We start from the raw sequence: 14,743 nt of genomic DNA, 5'->3' as shown, positions 1-14,743 counted from the left end.
GTACGGGTTTTGAAGACCCTCTCCTTGCTCACGTTCCAAGTCAAACTTTGGTTCATGCTTTTTTTCGTTTTTAAACGTTGTTTTGTTTCATTTTTCTTTTCACTTTTTTGTCTGGTCTACTTGGAATAAATACTGCATGCCAACAGTTTATTCTATCCTATATTTTGTGAGAGGTCAAATGTTCCCCAACACGATACTCGGATGCGAGGAAATATTGAGGTTCCTAGACTTGCTTCTAATAAGTCTTCTTTTTCTCTTGTTTATAGAGCTTCTAAGCTTTGGAGCAAAGTTAGTAAGGCTATTAAGGATAATGGTAATTTTAACCAGTTTAAATCTGATTTACGTGCGGAGTTGCTTGGTAGGTATGCTTTCGAAACAGATTAACTATATTTTCAGTGAATCATTTTTCTTTATTTTTCATTGTATTGTTTGGTGTTTTATATTGTAGTGTTTTGTTGTTTATTTTTATGTTGGTTTCGGTAAATGGTCTCATGCTCCATACTTTTTTCTTATTTTTTTATTATAGCACATCTTCGCAAGCTCCGCTTTTGTTGTGCTATTATATAAAAATGATTATTTTCAATAAAATTGTTCTACTACTACTACTAAAGAATTGTTTTAGATTCGGAAGAACTGTCTCGACGCCAAGCAATGTTTGAAGCTGCATGCAATGAAAGTATATCCCCATTTGATGACGATGATATATGGGCTGATAGAGGGGAATTGGGTTTTTCACCTGGCAAAGCCCCTGGTAAATCTAGTGATGCTGTCACAAGGCTGGACAAGTCTGGATCGACTAGCTCTGATGATGACTCTGTTGCAGAAATGGGAAATATGAATATGGAAGTAGATCGTAAGTTTAAGAATAGGCTTACCGCTAGCCTTACCATCTAGAAGATAAAATAAGAGGTTTGGATGTCTCTAAAAATTTACGTGAATGAATACCATAGCCTTACCATCTAGAAAATAAAAAATGAGGTTTGTAAGTCTTTGAAAATTCACGTGAATGAATACCGTAGTCTTATCATCTAAAAAATAACAAAAGGAGTTTAAAAGTCTCTAAAAATTCACATAAATGAATACCGCAGCATCACATTCTAGAAAATAAAAAAAGAGGTTTGAAAGTCTTTAAAAATTCACATGAATTAATGACGTAGTCTTGTCATCTAGAAAATAAAAAAGGAGGTTTGGAAGTCTTTAAAAATTCACATGAATTAATTACGTAAACTTATCATCTAGAAAAAAAGGAAGTGGAAGTCTTTAAGAATTCATAGGAATTAAAATCGGAGTTTTACCATCTAGAAAATAAAAAAGAAGTTAGGAAGTTTTTAAAAATTCACATGAATTAATGACGTAGTCTTGTCATCTAGAAAATAAAAAAAAGGAGGTTCGGAAGTCTTTAAAAATTCACAGGAATGAATATCGTAGTCTTACCATCAGAAAATAAAGAAGGAGGTTTGGAAGTCTTTAAAAATTCAAATGAATTGATGACGCAGCCTTACCATCTAGAAAATGGAAAAGGAGGTTTGGAAGTCTTTAAAAATTCACATGAATTAATGACGCAGTCTTACTATCTAGAAAATGACGCAGTCTTACCATCTAGAAAATAAAAAAGGAGGTTTGGAAGTCTTTAAAAATTCAAATGAATTGATGACGCAGTCTTACCATCTAGAAAATAGAAAAGGAGGTTTGGAAGTCTTTAAAAATTCACATGAATTAATGACGCAGTCTTACCATCTAGAAAATAGAAAAGGAGGTTTGGAAATCTGTAAAAATTCAAATGAATTGATGACGCAGTCTTACCATCTAGAAAATAGAAAAGGAGGTTTGGAAGTCTTTAAAAATTATTTTCTGGGATGTGCCCAGGAATTCAGTTTTTTAATCTTTTCTATTGGGAAGTGAAATTTCCTTTTTGAAATTTTGAACATTCGTCTAGAGTAGACAAAGTAATTTGAAAGCATCAAGGTTTTCCTAAAAGCTGATTAAAATAAATAGCATCATACAGGTCGAACTTACGTCGAACTAGTATGGCCGAACTTATGTTTCCACAAAAACATTTCGAAGTTCAACTTTGTTTAGTTAGTTAAAATGAAATTCAAAGACTGACCGTGTTTCAAACAGTAGACTGTACGATAGATGTGGTTCAACCCCGCGCTCTAGGTCATCAATGAGGGAAAGATTGAGATGGGTAAAGCACGTTCTACGAATGAAGGATGACAGAATACCGAAGATTGTCCTTTTTGGCCAACCTTCTAGGGCTAAACGAAAAGCAGGTCGTCCACGTCTTAGATGCGAGGATGTCGTAAGAAAGATTTAAGGTAAATGGGAACTTCTTGGGAGGGTGTAAAGAGGGATGTTTTGAATAGATTGGGATGGAGGTGGAGCGTGCGTAGCTGTGTAGCCTTAGGCGGCTTGGTGGTGTGGTGAGTTGTTAGCAGTACTAGCAGTAGTATTATATAGAGGATTGAGATATAGCGAATGTGATACATCGAAATTCAATTCTAGCTCCAAATAGAACAAAGGTCATCTCATCACCTTTGTCATCTAAAAAATAGGAATTTTTTCCCCAAGATACTGAAAAAGTGCGGCTTATAGAAAATAATGTCAAAAGTGTTTGAAAAACGATTTTGTTCGAATATATTTTGCTGAACTGAAATGTAACGGAACATTTTCTAAACTTCAAATCTTGCAAATTAAATTTGTTGATTTGTGTTTCTATACTTCTGAAATTTAAACTTAAAAAAAAATGTATTTCTTGAAAATTGGAACCTAAATTAGTAATTTATTTAAACTTACTTATAAAACAACGCAACGCAATTAAAATATAATAACAAAGTTTTCGTCGCGCAGTTTTATTTCTCAGATACTAATCTCTATATATAAATGATTTGAGTTTTTACTGAGCTCATTTCGTATTATAGCTTGGAGTTCTTTGTCCGCTCCTAACCAGCAAGCAACCACCTCATTAGATAACCCTTGGGACAGTGAAAGTCGTGACGCAACTGAATTTGACTCCACCGACAATTGGGCCAATTTTGACAGCGCTAATTTTGAAAGTTTTGACTCGTCTAAATCCAATGAGAAAAGTGTTGCAATCAGCCCATGGGAAGCTAACACAGTTTCAGATACAGATATGGTCCCGCCTGGTATGGATAACAAAGAGGATAGGGAAATAATCCCTAATGGCCCTACCGAATAAATCGTATGCTGGTAAGTACTTTCAACAGATTTTTTTTTTCAGGGGTGATTGTATCAGTCAAGTAGTCAGGGAATATCGGAAGGAGGCTCATTTGAACGGAAATTAACAGTTTAACTGGAAATTAACAGGAAAAGGAACCTCACAATATGCATATACATTTACATAGATGTAAATATAAATGTCATGATACGTGAATGACAGCCGTGAAGAAAATCAAGTTTCGGTAGTATAATATTCATCCAAATGTAACGAAACATATTCTAACCTTCAAATCTTGCAAGTTAAATTTGTTGATTTCGGTTTTTTATCTTCTGAAATTTATATTTAAACAAAAATGTATTGCGTGAAATTTGGCGCCTAAATTAGTTAATAAATCCAAATCATCCAATATGTTATCAATATTATGGGTCACTACTGCAATTCTGATTAATTCGTATTGGTTCCTCATCCTTCATCATTGTCATCAGTAGTTGCCAGTAGTAGATCTCGGTTTTCTACTACCTATAGCGTTGCATAATTTCCATTTATATTTATGCAAATCTATCGAGGAAATAAAAAAGGAAGAATAAGTTATCAAAATTCTATTTTAGATGCAAAACGGTCAAAGATGAGTTGTATCTGAAAAAACCAATTTATCTGCTATTTAGAATCATCATTTCTATTGAGAAATTGTTTCTTCAATAATGCATGAAAAGGACTATTGATAGATCTTGTTGTGGATGATCTTTTTAAATCATGATTTGGTTTAAAAAATCTAAAAAATATAATACGGGAAGATTTAAGTTTACCGTATTGTTAAATAAAAAAAAAAAAAAGTTTTTTCAACTGAAAAGAAGGAGCAACATTAAAACTTACAACGAACAAAAATTATTACGTATATGAAAGGGTTCCCCCCTCCTTATTAATATCTCGTTCTTCAAGCTAATGTTTTTTGATATTCTTTAAAAAGCTTTTATTGTTCTAATGAAACGACGCTTGTGTTTAAGGAGTCGTTCTTAAAGAGATGAGACCATAATTCAAGCTTTAGTGTAAAGAGAGAGGCATTAAAGAGGTTGTAATTCCCCTCACATACGTAATAATTTCTATTGGTTTTAAGTTTTAATGTTGCTCCTTACTTTCAGCTAAAAAAGCTTCTTTTTTTATTTGATCTCTTATGATTTTTAAGTAATGCCGGAAATCCGACTCTGCCTCCACAGAAAAATCCCTCCTCCCCACGGAATGAAGATATTTAAGACAATTCAATCGGGGTAAAAATTTACCCGGGACAATTACCCTTAACATCTTCACGCCTAAAAATTAATCGGTAAAGAGAAAGTAAGATAAATAAAAAGAATTCAGTAGAGAAACTCTGGCAAATTTCCCAAGTGTAAAATTTACCCTAAAAAGTTTACTCCCGGAAACTTCATTGAAAATTCCCACGTGGTAAATCGCCCCAGAAGAAAATTTCCCCCCACCCAAAAAATGTGTAGATACTTCCCAATAACAAATACTATAGATAAACAAAGGGCAAATTTTTTAATTTAAAGATCGTTCTCCAGGGGCTGTGGGGGAGGGAGGGGTCATGTTATCTTCAACGGTATGGTTTTGCGCATTTCAATTATGCTAAGCAAAATGGCTATCTCAAATTTTTTAACGGACGATTTTGAGGTGGGAAGAGCGTGGTAGGGGGCATAGTTCGATCTTCTCGGTCACTTAAAAACAGTATTAAAATTTTTAATTTTCGTTCGAATGAGGTATCTCCTCATATTATAGGACTATTTGGTAGATACGATCACCCCTGGGAAAAAGCAAAAAGAATAAAAACGAAACATTAAACGCGCGTCCGCGATCTTTCTTCTGGCAACAATTACAAGATTTAACATTTTTGAAGGAAGGAGCTTGAAGCTCCTACAATAGAATTCTCCGATACGCTGAATATAATGGTTTGATTTTCATTAAGATTCTTTGACTTTTAGAGGTTCCCCCCTTTTTTTCAAAAATCTGGCACATTTCCTCAGAATCGCAGCCTTTGATGTGTAATACTAAACTTAATTAATCTTATATATTTGGAATAAGCATAATAAGTCGATTTTTTTTATATATCTATTCATATCAAAATTCCGTTTTTAGAGTTTTGGTTACTATTGAGCCTCTTCACTCCATTCTTATAGTTGCTTACCACGAACTGTTTAATAATAAAATATATTTAAACTCAGCATAAAAAGCAGCATTAAGAACGTGATTCATTTTCAGATGCTAATTCAAATTTATTTTTATCAAAATACAAAATGATTTTATTGAAAAATGTTTCCTAAAAATATGACTCAAAACAGGGGTATAATTTGCTATGGGACAGAGGGACATCTGCCCCTCCCATACCTTAGTTTGTCCCGCCCCCGACCCCAGTTAGCCCTCCAGTTGAGATTTAATTTCTTCAAAATTTTTATCAAAACTAAGATAAGCCTGCATAATTCAAGCATCCACAGAAACGGATCAATTTTCCTCAGTATATTTTTGCCTTTATGGTATTATATATGGCTCATATGGTTCATTTGTCGGTTTTCACTGTCATTTACATTTGATTTGGGAAAATTGGCTCCAACTTCCCCCCCCCCCCGGATTTTGACGGAATTACGCCACTGACTAAAAAGCAGTTGAACTGGCGCTGTAAGCTAGTCTTGTAATTGAAACCAGAAGGATAAAAGAAACCGAGAAGAAAGCAGAAAATTTCATCAAAAATTACAAATCTCAAAAATTTCTAGTTAAAAAAAGAGTACAATAATGCTTTTGATAAATTGTTAGGCTGCCTACGAAGTAATTCAGTGAAGTAGATTGGTTCTACCTACTACGAAACTTGTAATTCTTTTTGTAGTGTCATTGATAACCTCACTACTAACCTCGACCGGCTACTAGCCTCATTTACTACCTTAACCGCAGCAATGTTATAAATTTAAACTAAGTGAATTTCGGTTTGGCTAAATCTAGTTTACCTCCACAATCTATTGTTTATTAAATGTACATTAGTACATTGTAGAGTTAATTGTTTATTAAATTAACTCTACACATATCCGGATTTTAAATATTATAATGTCAGTGACTTTCAGTGAAAACAAGTTTTTCGGGGGTTTTCCTCAGAGGAAGTGTCGGTTTGACTCTTTCTCACAGCTCTGTTTTCAAAAAAAAAAAAATTTTAGCGTAAAGAGCGAGTCGTTGAGGAGGGGACAATTTCTTTCATATACGGAATAGTTTCTGTGTGTTTTAAGTTTTAATGTCGCTCCTTACTTTCAGCTGGAAAAAATCTTGTTGTTTATTTAATTCTAATAAAGTTCAGACCGGTTGCTTCACTCGCATTACCCTAGAGTTTTACGTGTGACGTGTAGGTGTCTCGTGTAATTATATTCTGTACGTAAAAGTATTCTGTACGGCCTTAGCCATCCTTGCCCCTATCCTGTTATAACAGTAATATACAAGAATATTGTTCTACCATTTTATTATAAAAATTATTTTACGTGTGATGTATGTCCACTTTTCTTCTCGTGAGTATTTTCTCCATAAAGCAAACTGACGTTTGAATGTGTTAATTTTACAACACTTTTTTGTTTCAAATAGTTTCTTTCCTTGTAATGATAAATTTTAATGATTCAGATGTTTTGTAATATCAATCAGAAATACGAAGTCTTGCAGACAAAATGGACCATTAAACAAGGTTGTGAGTTTGGTTCGAGTTGAAAATTGACATATTTCATCTTTCAAATCCATGAATGACTTCATAATCTGTAAGTCCCTGTCTATATTATGGCTTTTTCTGGCGATAACGGCCCATAATGACCTACTTCGCCTACTCTGCCTACCGTGCCTTTGCACTTGTCTCTATGCTGCCATCCAGGGCAAATATTTCAAAAGTTATGAGCATTGAAATGTTCTCATTTGGCTTGTGGTTTCATTCATTTAATTTTTTTTTTTAATTCCTTACAATCTTACTTTGGGCAATATTCTAGCATAATACCTGAGAACACATGCTTTAAATCCCAGAACAATTTAAATACAATTACAATAGTCTACCTAATTAGGCTTTGTGATTCCCAAGGCTGCTAACTGGTTGATTGAAGTTTTATTTTTCTTGGAGCTAGGGTGTGTTTGCACATTAGGGGGGTTTGGTATATATTCTATAAATAATAGGTTTACCACAAAATGTAACCTAACCTCAATGTAACCTATGTAACCAAAAAATTTTACTGTTACCAAATGTTACTATGTAACCAAAATGTGACCAAAAAAGATAATAATAAAGATAATAAATAATAATGTAATATTAAATAATATAATAAAATAAATAATATAATATAATAATAATAATAAATGGTAAAGATAATGAAGATAATAAATAATAAAGAAATAAAGATAATAAAAATAATAAAAGTAATAAAGATAATAAGTAATATAGATTTTAGTGCCTCCATGCGTAGCAGACGGTCGTGCTATTATTGTTCAGTTCACGTTTGCGCTGTTCGACTTTAATCAGTTTGGTTCAATTGTTGAGCCGCTACGTAAATAGTCATTGAGATTGGCGGAAAACCAAACTTTTACCATGCACAGTTTCCTCCAAGAATTTTTGTGCACGAATGGTACAGAGATACATAATGTTTTGTCGCCTACGAAGAATTTATTAAATTTTATAAGATCACTTGGATTAAATCATGGGCCGGGTCGTTCCTTACTGCAGTTCCTTACCACGAACTGTTTGATTAGACCTTTGCTAAGCGAAATAGAAAGCAATTATTCCGAGGTCCGCTGGCTATCACTATAAGTCAGTTTTAAGATTCTATAAATTAATCCACACTATTGTTAAGTGATTCATTTTGGCTAAAAGATTCCGTAATTCATAGTTAATGTAATAAAGTATTTGATTGATTAAATTTTATTGCTGTAAGGAAAGGAGCGGATTATAATCAAAAGGGGGATAAATCAGTGCATTCAAATCTAAGTTGGTTGAATAGAAACAACGTTTGCGAAAATTTTACACATTTCGCTACATGTCATATGTACAAATCAATTTCAAGGAAGCCAAAATAAATTAACAAAATTGAATGTTTTGGTACTGAGCCCCCCCCCCCTCCCAAAAAAAATCCCCCCTGGATCACTTTAGCTCTATTCTTATTTCAAAACTGCAGTTCTTTTGGTTATTCCAAAATTATGAATTTTTAGAGCAGTAATACATTTTTTTCAGTGTGCAACTTTGAACCCCAAAGAAAAAATAAACAAGCAAAACCAATAGGGTAGGGTAATACCTTGGTCAAGGGTAATACAAAGGTAACACAAATAATGGTAGTACCATGTTTGCATCAGTACTGCCACGTTGAACCATGAAAATAAATAAGCAGTACTAGCTATTTCAATTTGCCGACTGTTTTCTCCCGTAAAGCCGTCGTATTCAGTGGGGGGGAGGGCTAACGGGTTTGGACACCCCCCCCCTGATATTTCTGTCCGACTTCTAAAAGCGTAATATAAATGTGTGTAAAAAAATTATGATATATCTTTTAAAGTTTTTTTTGTAAGCCCTTTGTACACACATCCTGGATACACCCTTTGTCGTATGAAAAAAAAAATATTTTATGAAATGGAACAAATATGTGAAATTATGAGCAGAGAGCAAAAAGAGGAAGTAATTGTGAAAGGTTGCACATGGCACGGATTTGTAAATCAGACCAGTTTACAGTGGAGTCCATGTGATTTATGCTGTTAGTCGTCTAGTTGTTCATAGTGTTTCAGTTAACCAGTTAATTGATAAATGTCTGTTGTTAGTTTATACGGATTACCCGCAAAAGCTACTATTAAGTCACGCAGTCCGATTGGGGATGCTCGAACGCAAGGTGAAATTATGACATATGTAGATTGCGAAATATGGAAATCACGTAATATGAATGTTCTGAGTTGCCAAGTCTCCTCAGACTGAGGAGACTCTGTTAACAAGTTTCAGTTAACAAGTTAATTGATAAATGTATGTTGTTAGCTTCTACAGATTATATCCGTGAAAGTTACTGTTAAGCCACGCAGTTGGATTGGGGATGCTCGAATGTACTAAAAAACGTGAAATTACGACTTATGTAGATTGTGAAATATGGAAATCACGAAATACGAATATTCCGAGTTGCAAGTTTCCTCGGACTGATCATTGTAAAACAATTTGCAACAAGTCCTTTGAAGTAATTAATCTTGTCATATAGACTCTCTATATATTATTATATTTTTATATAATAGTGCCTAAAGTTTGATCTTTTACTGCTATATGCATTCTATTGAAAATTTATTGTAGTCAGAGTAAAGCATCGCCTGAAAAGTATCAACTATATACATCTTCTATGAGTCCTAATATTGTTTGTAGTTTTTTGTTAGTATTGGGAGATACGAGCTTTCATATCTTAATACAAACAATTTTGATCCTGGCTCAGAAACAAAATAAAACGATCCATATTAGGTTAATAATACTAAAATAATTCTTTAAATTTAATTTTAATTCTTTGGGAATTAAATTCAAAGTAAATTTGGAATTTACAAGCTATTAAGTTAATCCTTATTGTATTTCGTAAGTAAAATCTTAGTTTGTGTCAATTCAGCACTATTTATTAATAGCCGCTAGTTAGTAAATCATGATTTTTAGAAATTACAACCCATAATTCAAGCAACAACTCTTTCCTTACAATTCGAAACCCCAATTCAAATCTACTAATTTACTAATTATTAGTTACTAAATTACTTACTAGTTAAATATACTAATAAAATAAATTTTTTGAGTTTTATTGGAATTTATTTTGAGTGGACTAAAAATTAGTGAATCAGTTTTATTGATTTTTCCCCAAAGAAAATAATTGAATATAAAAAGGGAGATTAGAGTAGATAAAAAAAAATTTAATTTCTTCCTAAACTTAGGTATGCGTTCTGCCGCTCTAATGCTCACTGGTAGCGTATTCCATACAGATGTGCCCAGGTGTTTCATTAAAAATCTAGACCAGGTGCCATGATGTAAATCAACAATAATGTTATCACTACGCCTTGTTCCATAATTATTCAGTTCAGTATTAACTTTTAAAGGCTCTTAAAAACATCAGGGGCAAAACTATTAATACACTGAAACACAAATACTGCAGCTTCGTAATCTCTTATTTGACGTACATTAATTAAAAAAAGCAAAGTTTCCCGTGGGAAGTAAAGAGCGAAGTTTAAACTTAAAACGGACAAAAATTATTACTTTACAGCCTATCTAATATATATCAATAAAACTAGTACAAATAAACAAACTAATTATGTTTACCAATGCTTTTAGGGTTACAAAAAACTAGCGCTTTACTAAAACACAAAAGTCAAGTATGATAAACAGGAATATTGATTTGGGAGTCAAAAGTGAGTATGTAGCCTGACAACAATAAATGAATCTATAAAGGTTTTCATAGTATTCCGCTAGTTGTGACATCATTAACTTTTAGTGTACAATTAAAATTATCTTATAAACATAAGCGTAAAATTAATATTTTTAATTAAGCGTGAAGTAATTGAACAGCATATAGAAATATTGGATTGATTTATCAGGCAGCAGTAATATACAATAGTATATGATATATATGATAGCAGTAATATTACAAAAGCAATGATAAGAAGGGACAAACCATGATTGAAAAAGAATTCAAACTGGAATCAAACGCAATCTTATTTGAAGTTCAGTGCTGTACTAACAGAGCCACGCCCCTAATAATCTAATTCAATATATTGGTGTTTGTGGGACCTTAATTGCGTAGCTTATTAAGGAGGCCTGGAGGAGGAACATGTGGGAGGTGTTTTTGCAAACCCCCAGTTAAAAGTTTTGGACCATAATTATTACAATGATACCGTTTTACACTTCCAAGATTTTCCACTTAAAAAGTGACGACAAAAGTGTTGTTTTCACTGCTAGATCTCGCTTACGAATGGTAGAATCGATAAAAACACGTAAATGTTAGCAAAAGTTTCCAAATGAGTCATTAAATTTCACTCTAAAAAGTTCTGGTAGTCCACTAGCCCCAGCTTTTCCACTTGAGACATGGCACCAAACGTGCCGTACTTAGTGCCATTTCAAACTTACAGGGGGTGGAATTTATTCGTAGAATGTAGATATGAGCAATATTCTTTTATATGGACTATCATAAATCTATTTAATGTGTTCTGATAGCCCGCTAGCCCAACCCCTAGAGAAACGGCACAAAAAGTGCCTTTTTTCGAGTCATAGGGCACTTGCACGTGGTGGAATTTATATAAACCACGTACATATGAGAAATAGCTTTTGAATGAGCTCTTAAGTATATCTCTGTGATGCTCTAGCAACCCACCAGGCCTGGAAAAAAAAAGAAGAAAAAAAAGGACCGTTTTAACATTTTTCAACTTTTAGTTAGTATGGGCTGTGGTTCGCTCTTTACTAGGTGTCAGCTAATGCTTCAACCATGACAGAGTTCATTGCAAATTCTCCACAGAAACTAGTTAACATTGAAATCTGTGAAATCTAATAGATGGTAGAATGTGTAAAAACCTAGTAAATATGAGCAATAGCTTTTAATTGAACCATTAATCATCTATCTATGATGGTGTGGTTGCCTGCTAATGTTTCAGTAGTACTAATGAGCACAAAATTTATGAAACTTACTAAGGGGGCCGGGAGGGTGAGTATACGGGAGGTTTTTTTTTGTAAACCTCTAGTGAAGGGTTCTGGAATATTACTATAACAATAGTACCCGTTTTGTACTTCAGAGCTTTTCCACTTGAGAAGCGGCACAAAAAGCCTTGTTTTCACTGCTATATTGCACTTAAGAACGGTAAAATTGATAAAAAGGCACGTATATATTAGCAATAGCTTTCAAGTGAGCCATTATACATCACTCTTATAAGTTCTGCTAGTCCAATAGCACCAGCTTTTCCATTTGAGATACGGCACCAAATGTGCCATTTTTAGTGCCTTTTGGAACTTGCAGATGGTGGAATTTATAGAAGAATGTAGATATGAGCCATATCTTTTATATGAGCTAGAAAAAATCTTTACTATGTTTTGGTAGCCTGTTAGTGCCATCCCTTGAAAAATGGCACAAAAAGTGCCATTTTAGTGCCCTATGGCACTTGCTGATGGCGGAATTTGTAAGAAAGGTAGATATGCGAAATAGATTTTTAATGAGCCATTTATCACCTCTCTATATTGCTATGGTAGCCTGTTAGGCTTGCTGAAAAAAAAATCGGAGACGAATCAATGCTACCGGAGCAAAAAAGTGATTTTCCTTGTTGTTCAAGGAGGAGGACTGCAACTTCACTGAACATGGTGTTCGACCATGATGATGCCAATGGTACTCTTTTCATTTTGATCTGACACCATTTTTGAGGGCTTTCAGGCTTTTTCGAAATCACTATAATTTTTTTTAGCAATAAACACTTACTTTTAAGACGAGCCGAAATAATAGTTACCATTCCTGAGTCATTGTCAAATGGCAATTTTTTTTTCATTAGGCAGATTTTTTCAAAACCTATTTTGTAGCTTTTGGTTATTATGGGCTGTGGTTCGCTCTTTACTAGTTAGCAGCTACCGCTGCAACCATGATTAAGGTCCTTCTGGGATGTAAACAAGCACATATTAACGGATTGTTTTAAAAGCTTTATTTTGTAGAACTTATTCCTATTTTTGTTATTTCTATGCTACTGTATGTTATTTTATTTATATTATTATTTAGTTATATTTATGTTATGTTTTTAAATTTGCTCCCCTTTTCTTTCAGACAAGGAGTTGCAATGGTGTTCGCGTTTCTGATGTCTCCTGGGAGTCAACCAGTTACTAAAGTGATTTTTATTTTTGATACAAATAAGATGAAATGATAGCACATTCCTGGTTATGCCTATAGGTCCTGTTGATTACTTCGAAGAAATCGAGCTTTTTGTGCAACGTTGCAAGGTGCACACTTGCAGTTCCTGTAAACTTGGTTGTAATATTGAATTTAACATTTGGTTCACATTAAACAATTGTTATAAACAGTTTCTTTTATTATAAATATTCTTGACTTGATTTTTTTTTCGTTTAATAGTATCAAAGCGACATTGATCACGAAGTTCTGAAACAGAGGCGTCTATTTACGCATATATTGGGGGGTCAAGGATTTTTAAGGTACCAAAAAAGGTATATTTCGAAATTAGGAGGGGATTGGGGGGCCTTTTTAATTTTTCCTTTAAGGCTATTGGGGCCAGTTATTCCTCTCCCCCCCCCCCTATAATTGATTCTCCTGTTTAGACATCTGAAAAAATTCGTTGTATTTTTTTTACAGATAAAAGTCTGGTTGATTTTTTTTTTTTAGGCCTTTCAAGTAACACAATTAAAAAATGATGGATTTACGCAACCATTGTAACAGTCTTGGGCGTATATACCCCTTCTGAACCATTTAAAGATGAATTTTTAAATTGTATAAATGCCATAAGGGGGATGTAGACTTTGCACTTTTTGCAGCCCCCGCCACACCATCAATACTGTGAATATTACAATTTTTGCCCAAAAGGACTATAATTTAAGCTTATTTTGCCGCCCCCGGGCGTTCCGCTCGGGTTGCCTGCCTCCTCTAGCTCCCCCTAGATCCGGCCCTGGTCTTCGTTGAAGGTAAAATTTGTTATTTTCTGTGAATTGAGAAAACTCAAATAACGTGACTATAAGATGGAAATACATACTGACAAATATTACATTCTCCTATAAATTCCTCCATTAAAAACTGACTAAGACAATACTTTCTGCGATGTATGTATATTCTTATTAATTAAAAAAAAATATTGTCTGCAATCACTTAATTTCTCAAAAATTATCTAGTACACTAGGTATGCAGAAAGGGGGTCATTTGCAGGGGGTGGAACAGGGGCATCAGCCCACCTTTTATTTTTCCCTTCCCTTCCCCCAACCCCTCACTACATTCCGAAAAAATGGAACTATTATGGTTATTTTCATTGAGAATATTTCAAAAAAGCAACGCAAAAAATTCCCCTACCCAATTTTTTTTCAAAAGGACGTTTTTTCGCTCTCCCTACTTCCTACATTTTTGTGAATAGGGGTGCAATGGGTTGATTGGGGTGCAAGTTCCCACTCTTGATGCTAAAGTTCTGGCTATGCTTGAGGGTATAATTGGCATCTACAATATATTCGAAAATTAGTGCAATGAGTGAGAGGGAACACAGGGGGGGGGGGGGCTAAATCAACAAAAGTGATCTATACCTGCAGAGTTTAGTATGCACAAGTGGCGTTTAAGGGGTATTTCTGGGAACAATGTTTTCTTTAGTTATTTTTTAATGAAGGACAGAGATTCGCAAAATGTTGCATGGAAATTTGGTTGCGACTATACTAAGTGACAATACTGAAATCATACAAGAATAAAAATAAATATTCGAACAAGTATAACAGAGAATTAACTGTGATAGCTCTGGAGAAGAGTTTATATCGGAAAAGAGTGTATTAAATTGCATTCTCTAACATTTTTTTTAAGAAAGAGGAGGATCAAACCCCAAAAACTATCTACTGCCTAAGAATAC

General features: G+C 33.9%; 1 protein-coding gene across 1 annotated transcript; it reads left to right on the top strand.

Moving 5' to 3' along the window:
* The first annotated feature begins 603 nt into the window (after window positions 1–603).
* LOC136043885 (uncharacterized) lies at window positions 604–13,244 on the top strand. The gene is made up of 3 exons (XM_065728903.1): window positions 604–853; window positions 2,922–3,210; window positions 12,961–13,244. Exons 1-2 carry the CDS (start codon window positions 652–654, stop codon window positions 3,197–3,199), a joined length of 480 nt encoding a protein of 159 aa, XP_065584975.1. The 5' UTR covers window positions 604–651; the 3' UTR covers window positions 3,200–3,210; window positions 12,961–13,244.
* Window positions 13,245–14,743: the final 1,499 nt, after the last annotated feature.

The sequence above is a fragment of the Artemia franciscana genome, chromosome 2, assembly GCF_032884065.1.
Source record: "Artemia franciscana chromosome 2, ASM3288406v1, whole genome shotgun sequence".
In the NCBI taxonomy this organism is placed as follows: domain Eukaryota; kingdom Metazoa; phylum Arthropoda; class Branchiopoda; order Anostraca; family Artemiidae; genus Artemia; species Artemia franciscana.
The sequence above is the reverse complement of the archived record's forward strand: the minus strand, read 5'-3'. Positions and strand labels throughout refer to the sequence as shown.

Bases quoted from the DNA above. Each gene is read 5' to 3' on its own strand.
- LOC136043885 (XM_065728903.1), top strand. From the start codon at position 652: ATGTTTGAAGCTGCATGCAATGAAAGTATATCCCCATTTGATGACGAT. The intron at 854-2,921 runs GTAAGTTTAAGA...TTCGTATTATAG, and splicing joins TATGAATATGGAAGTAGATC to CTTGGAGTTCTTTGTCCGCT.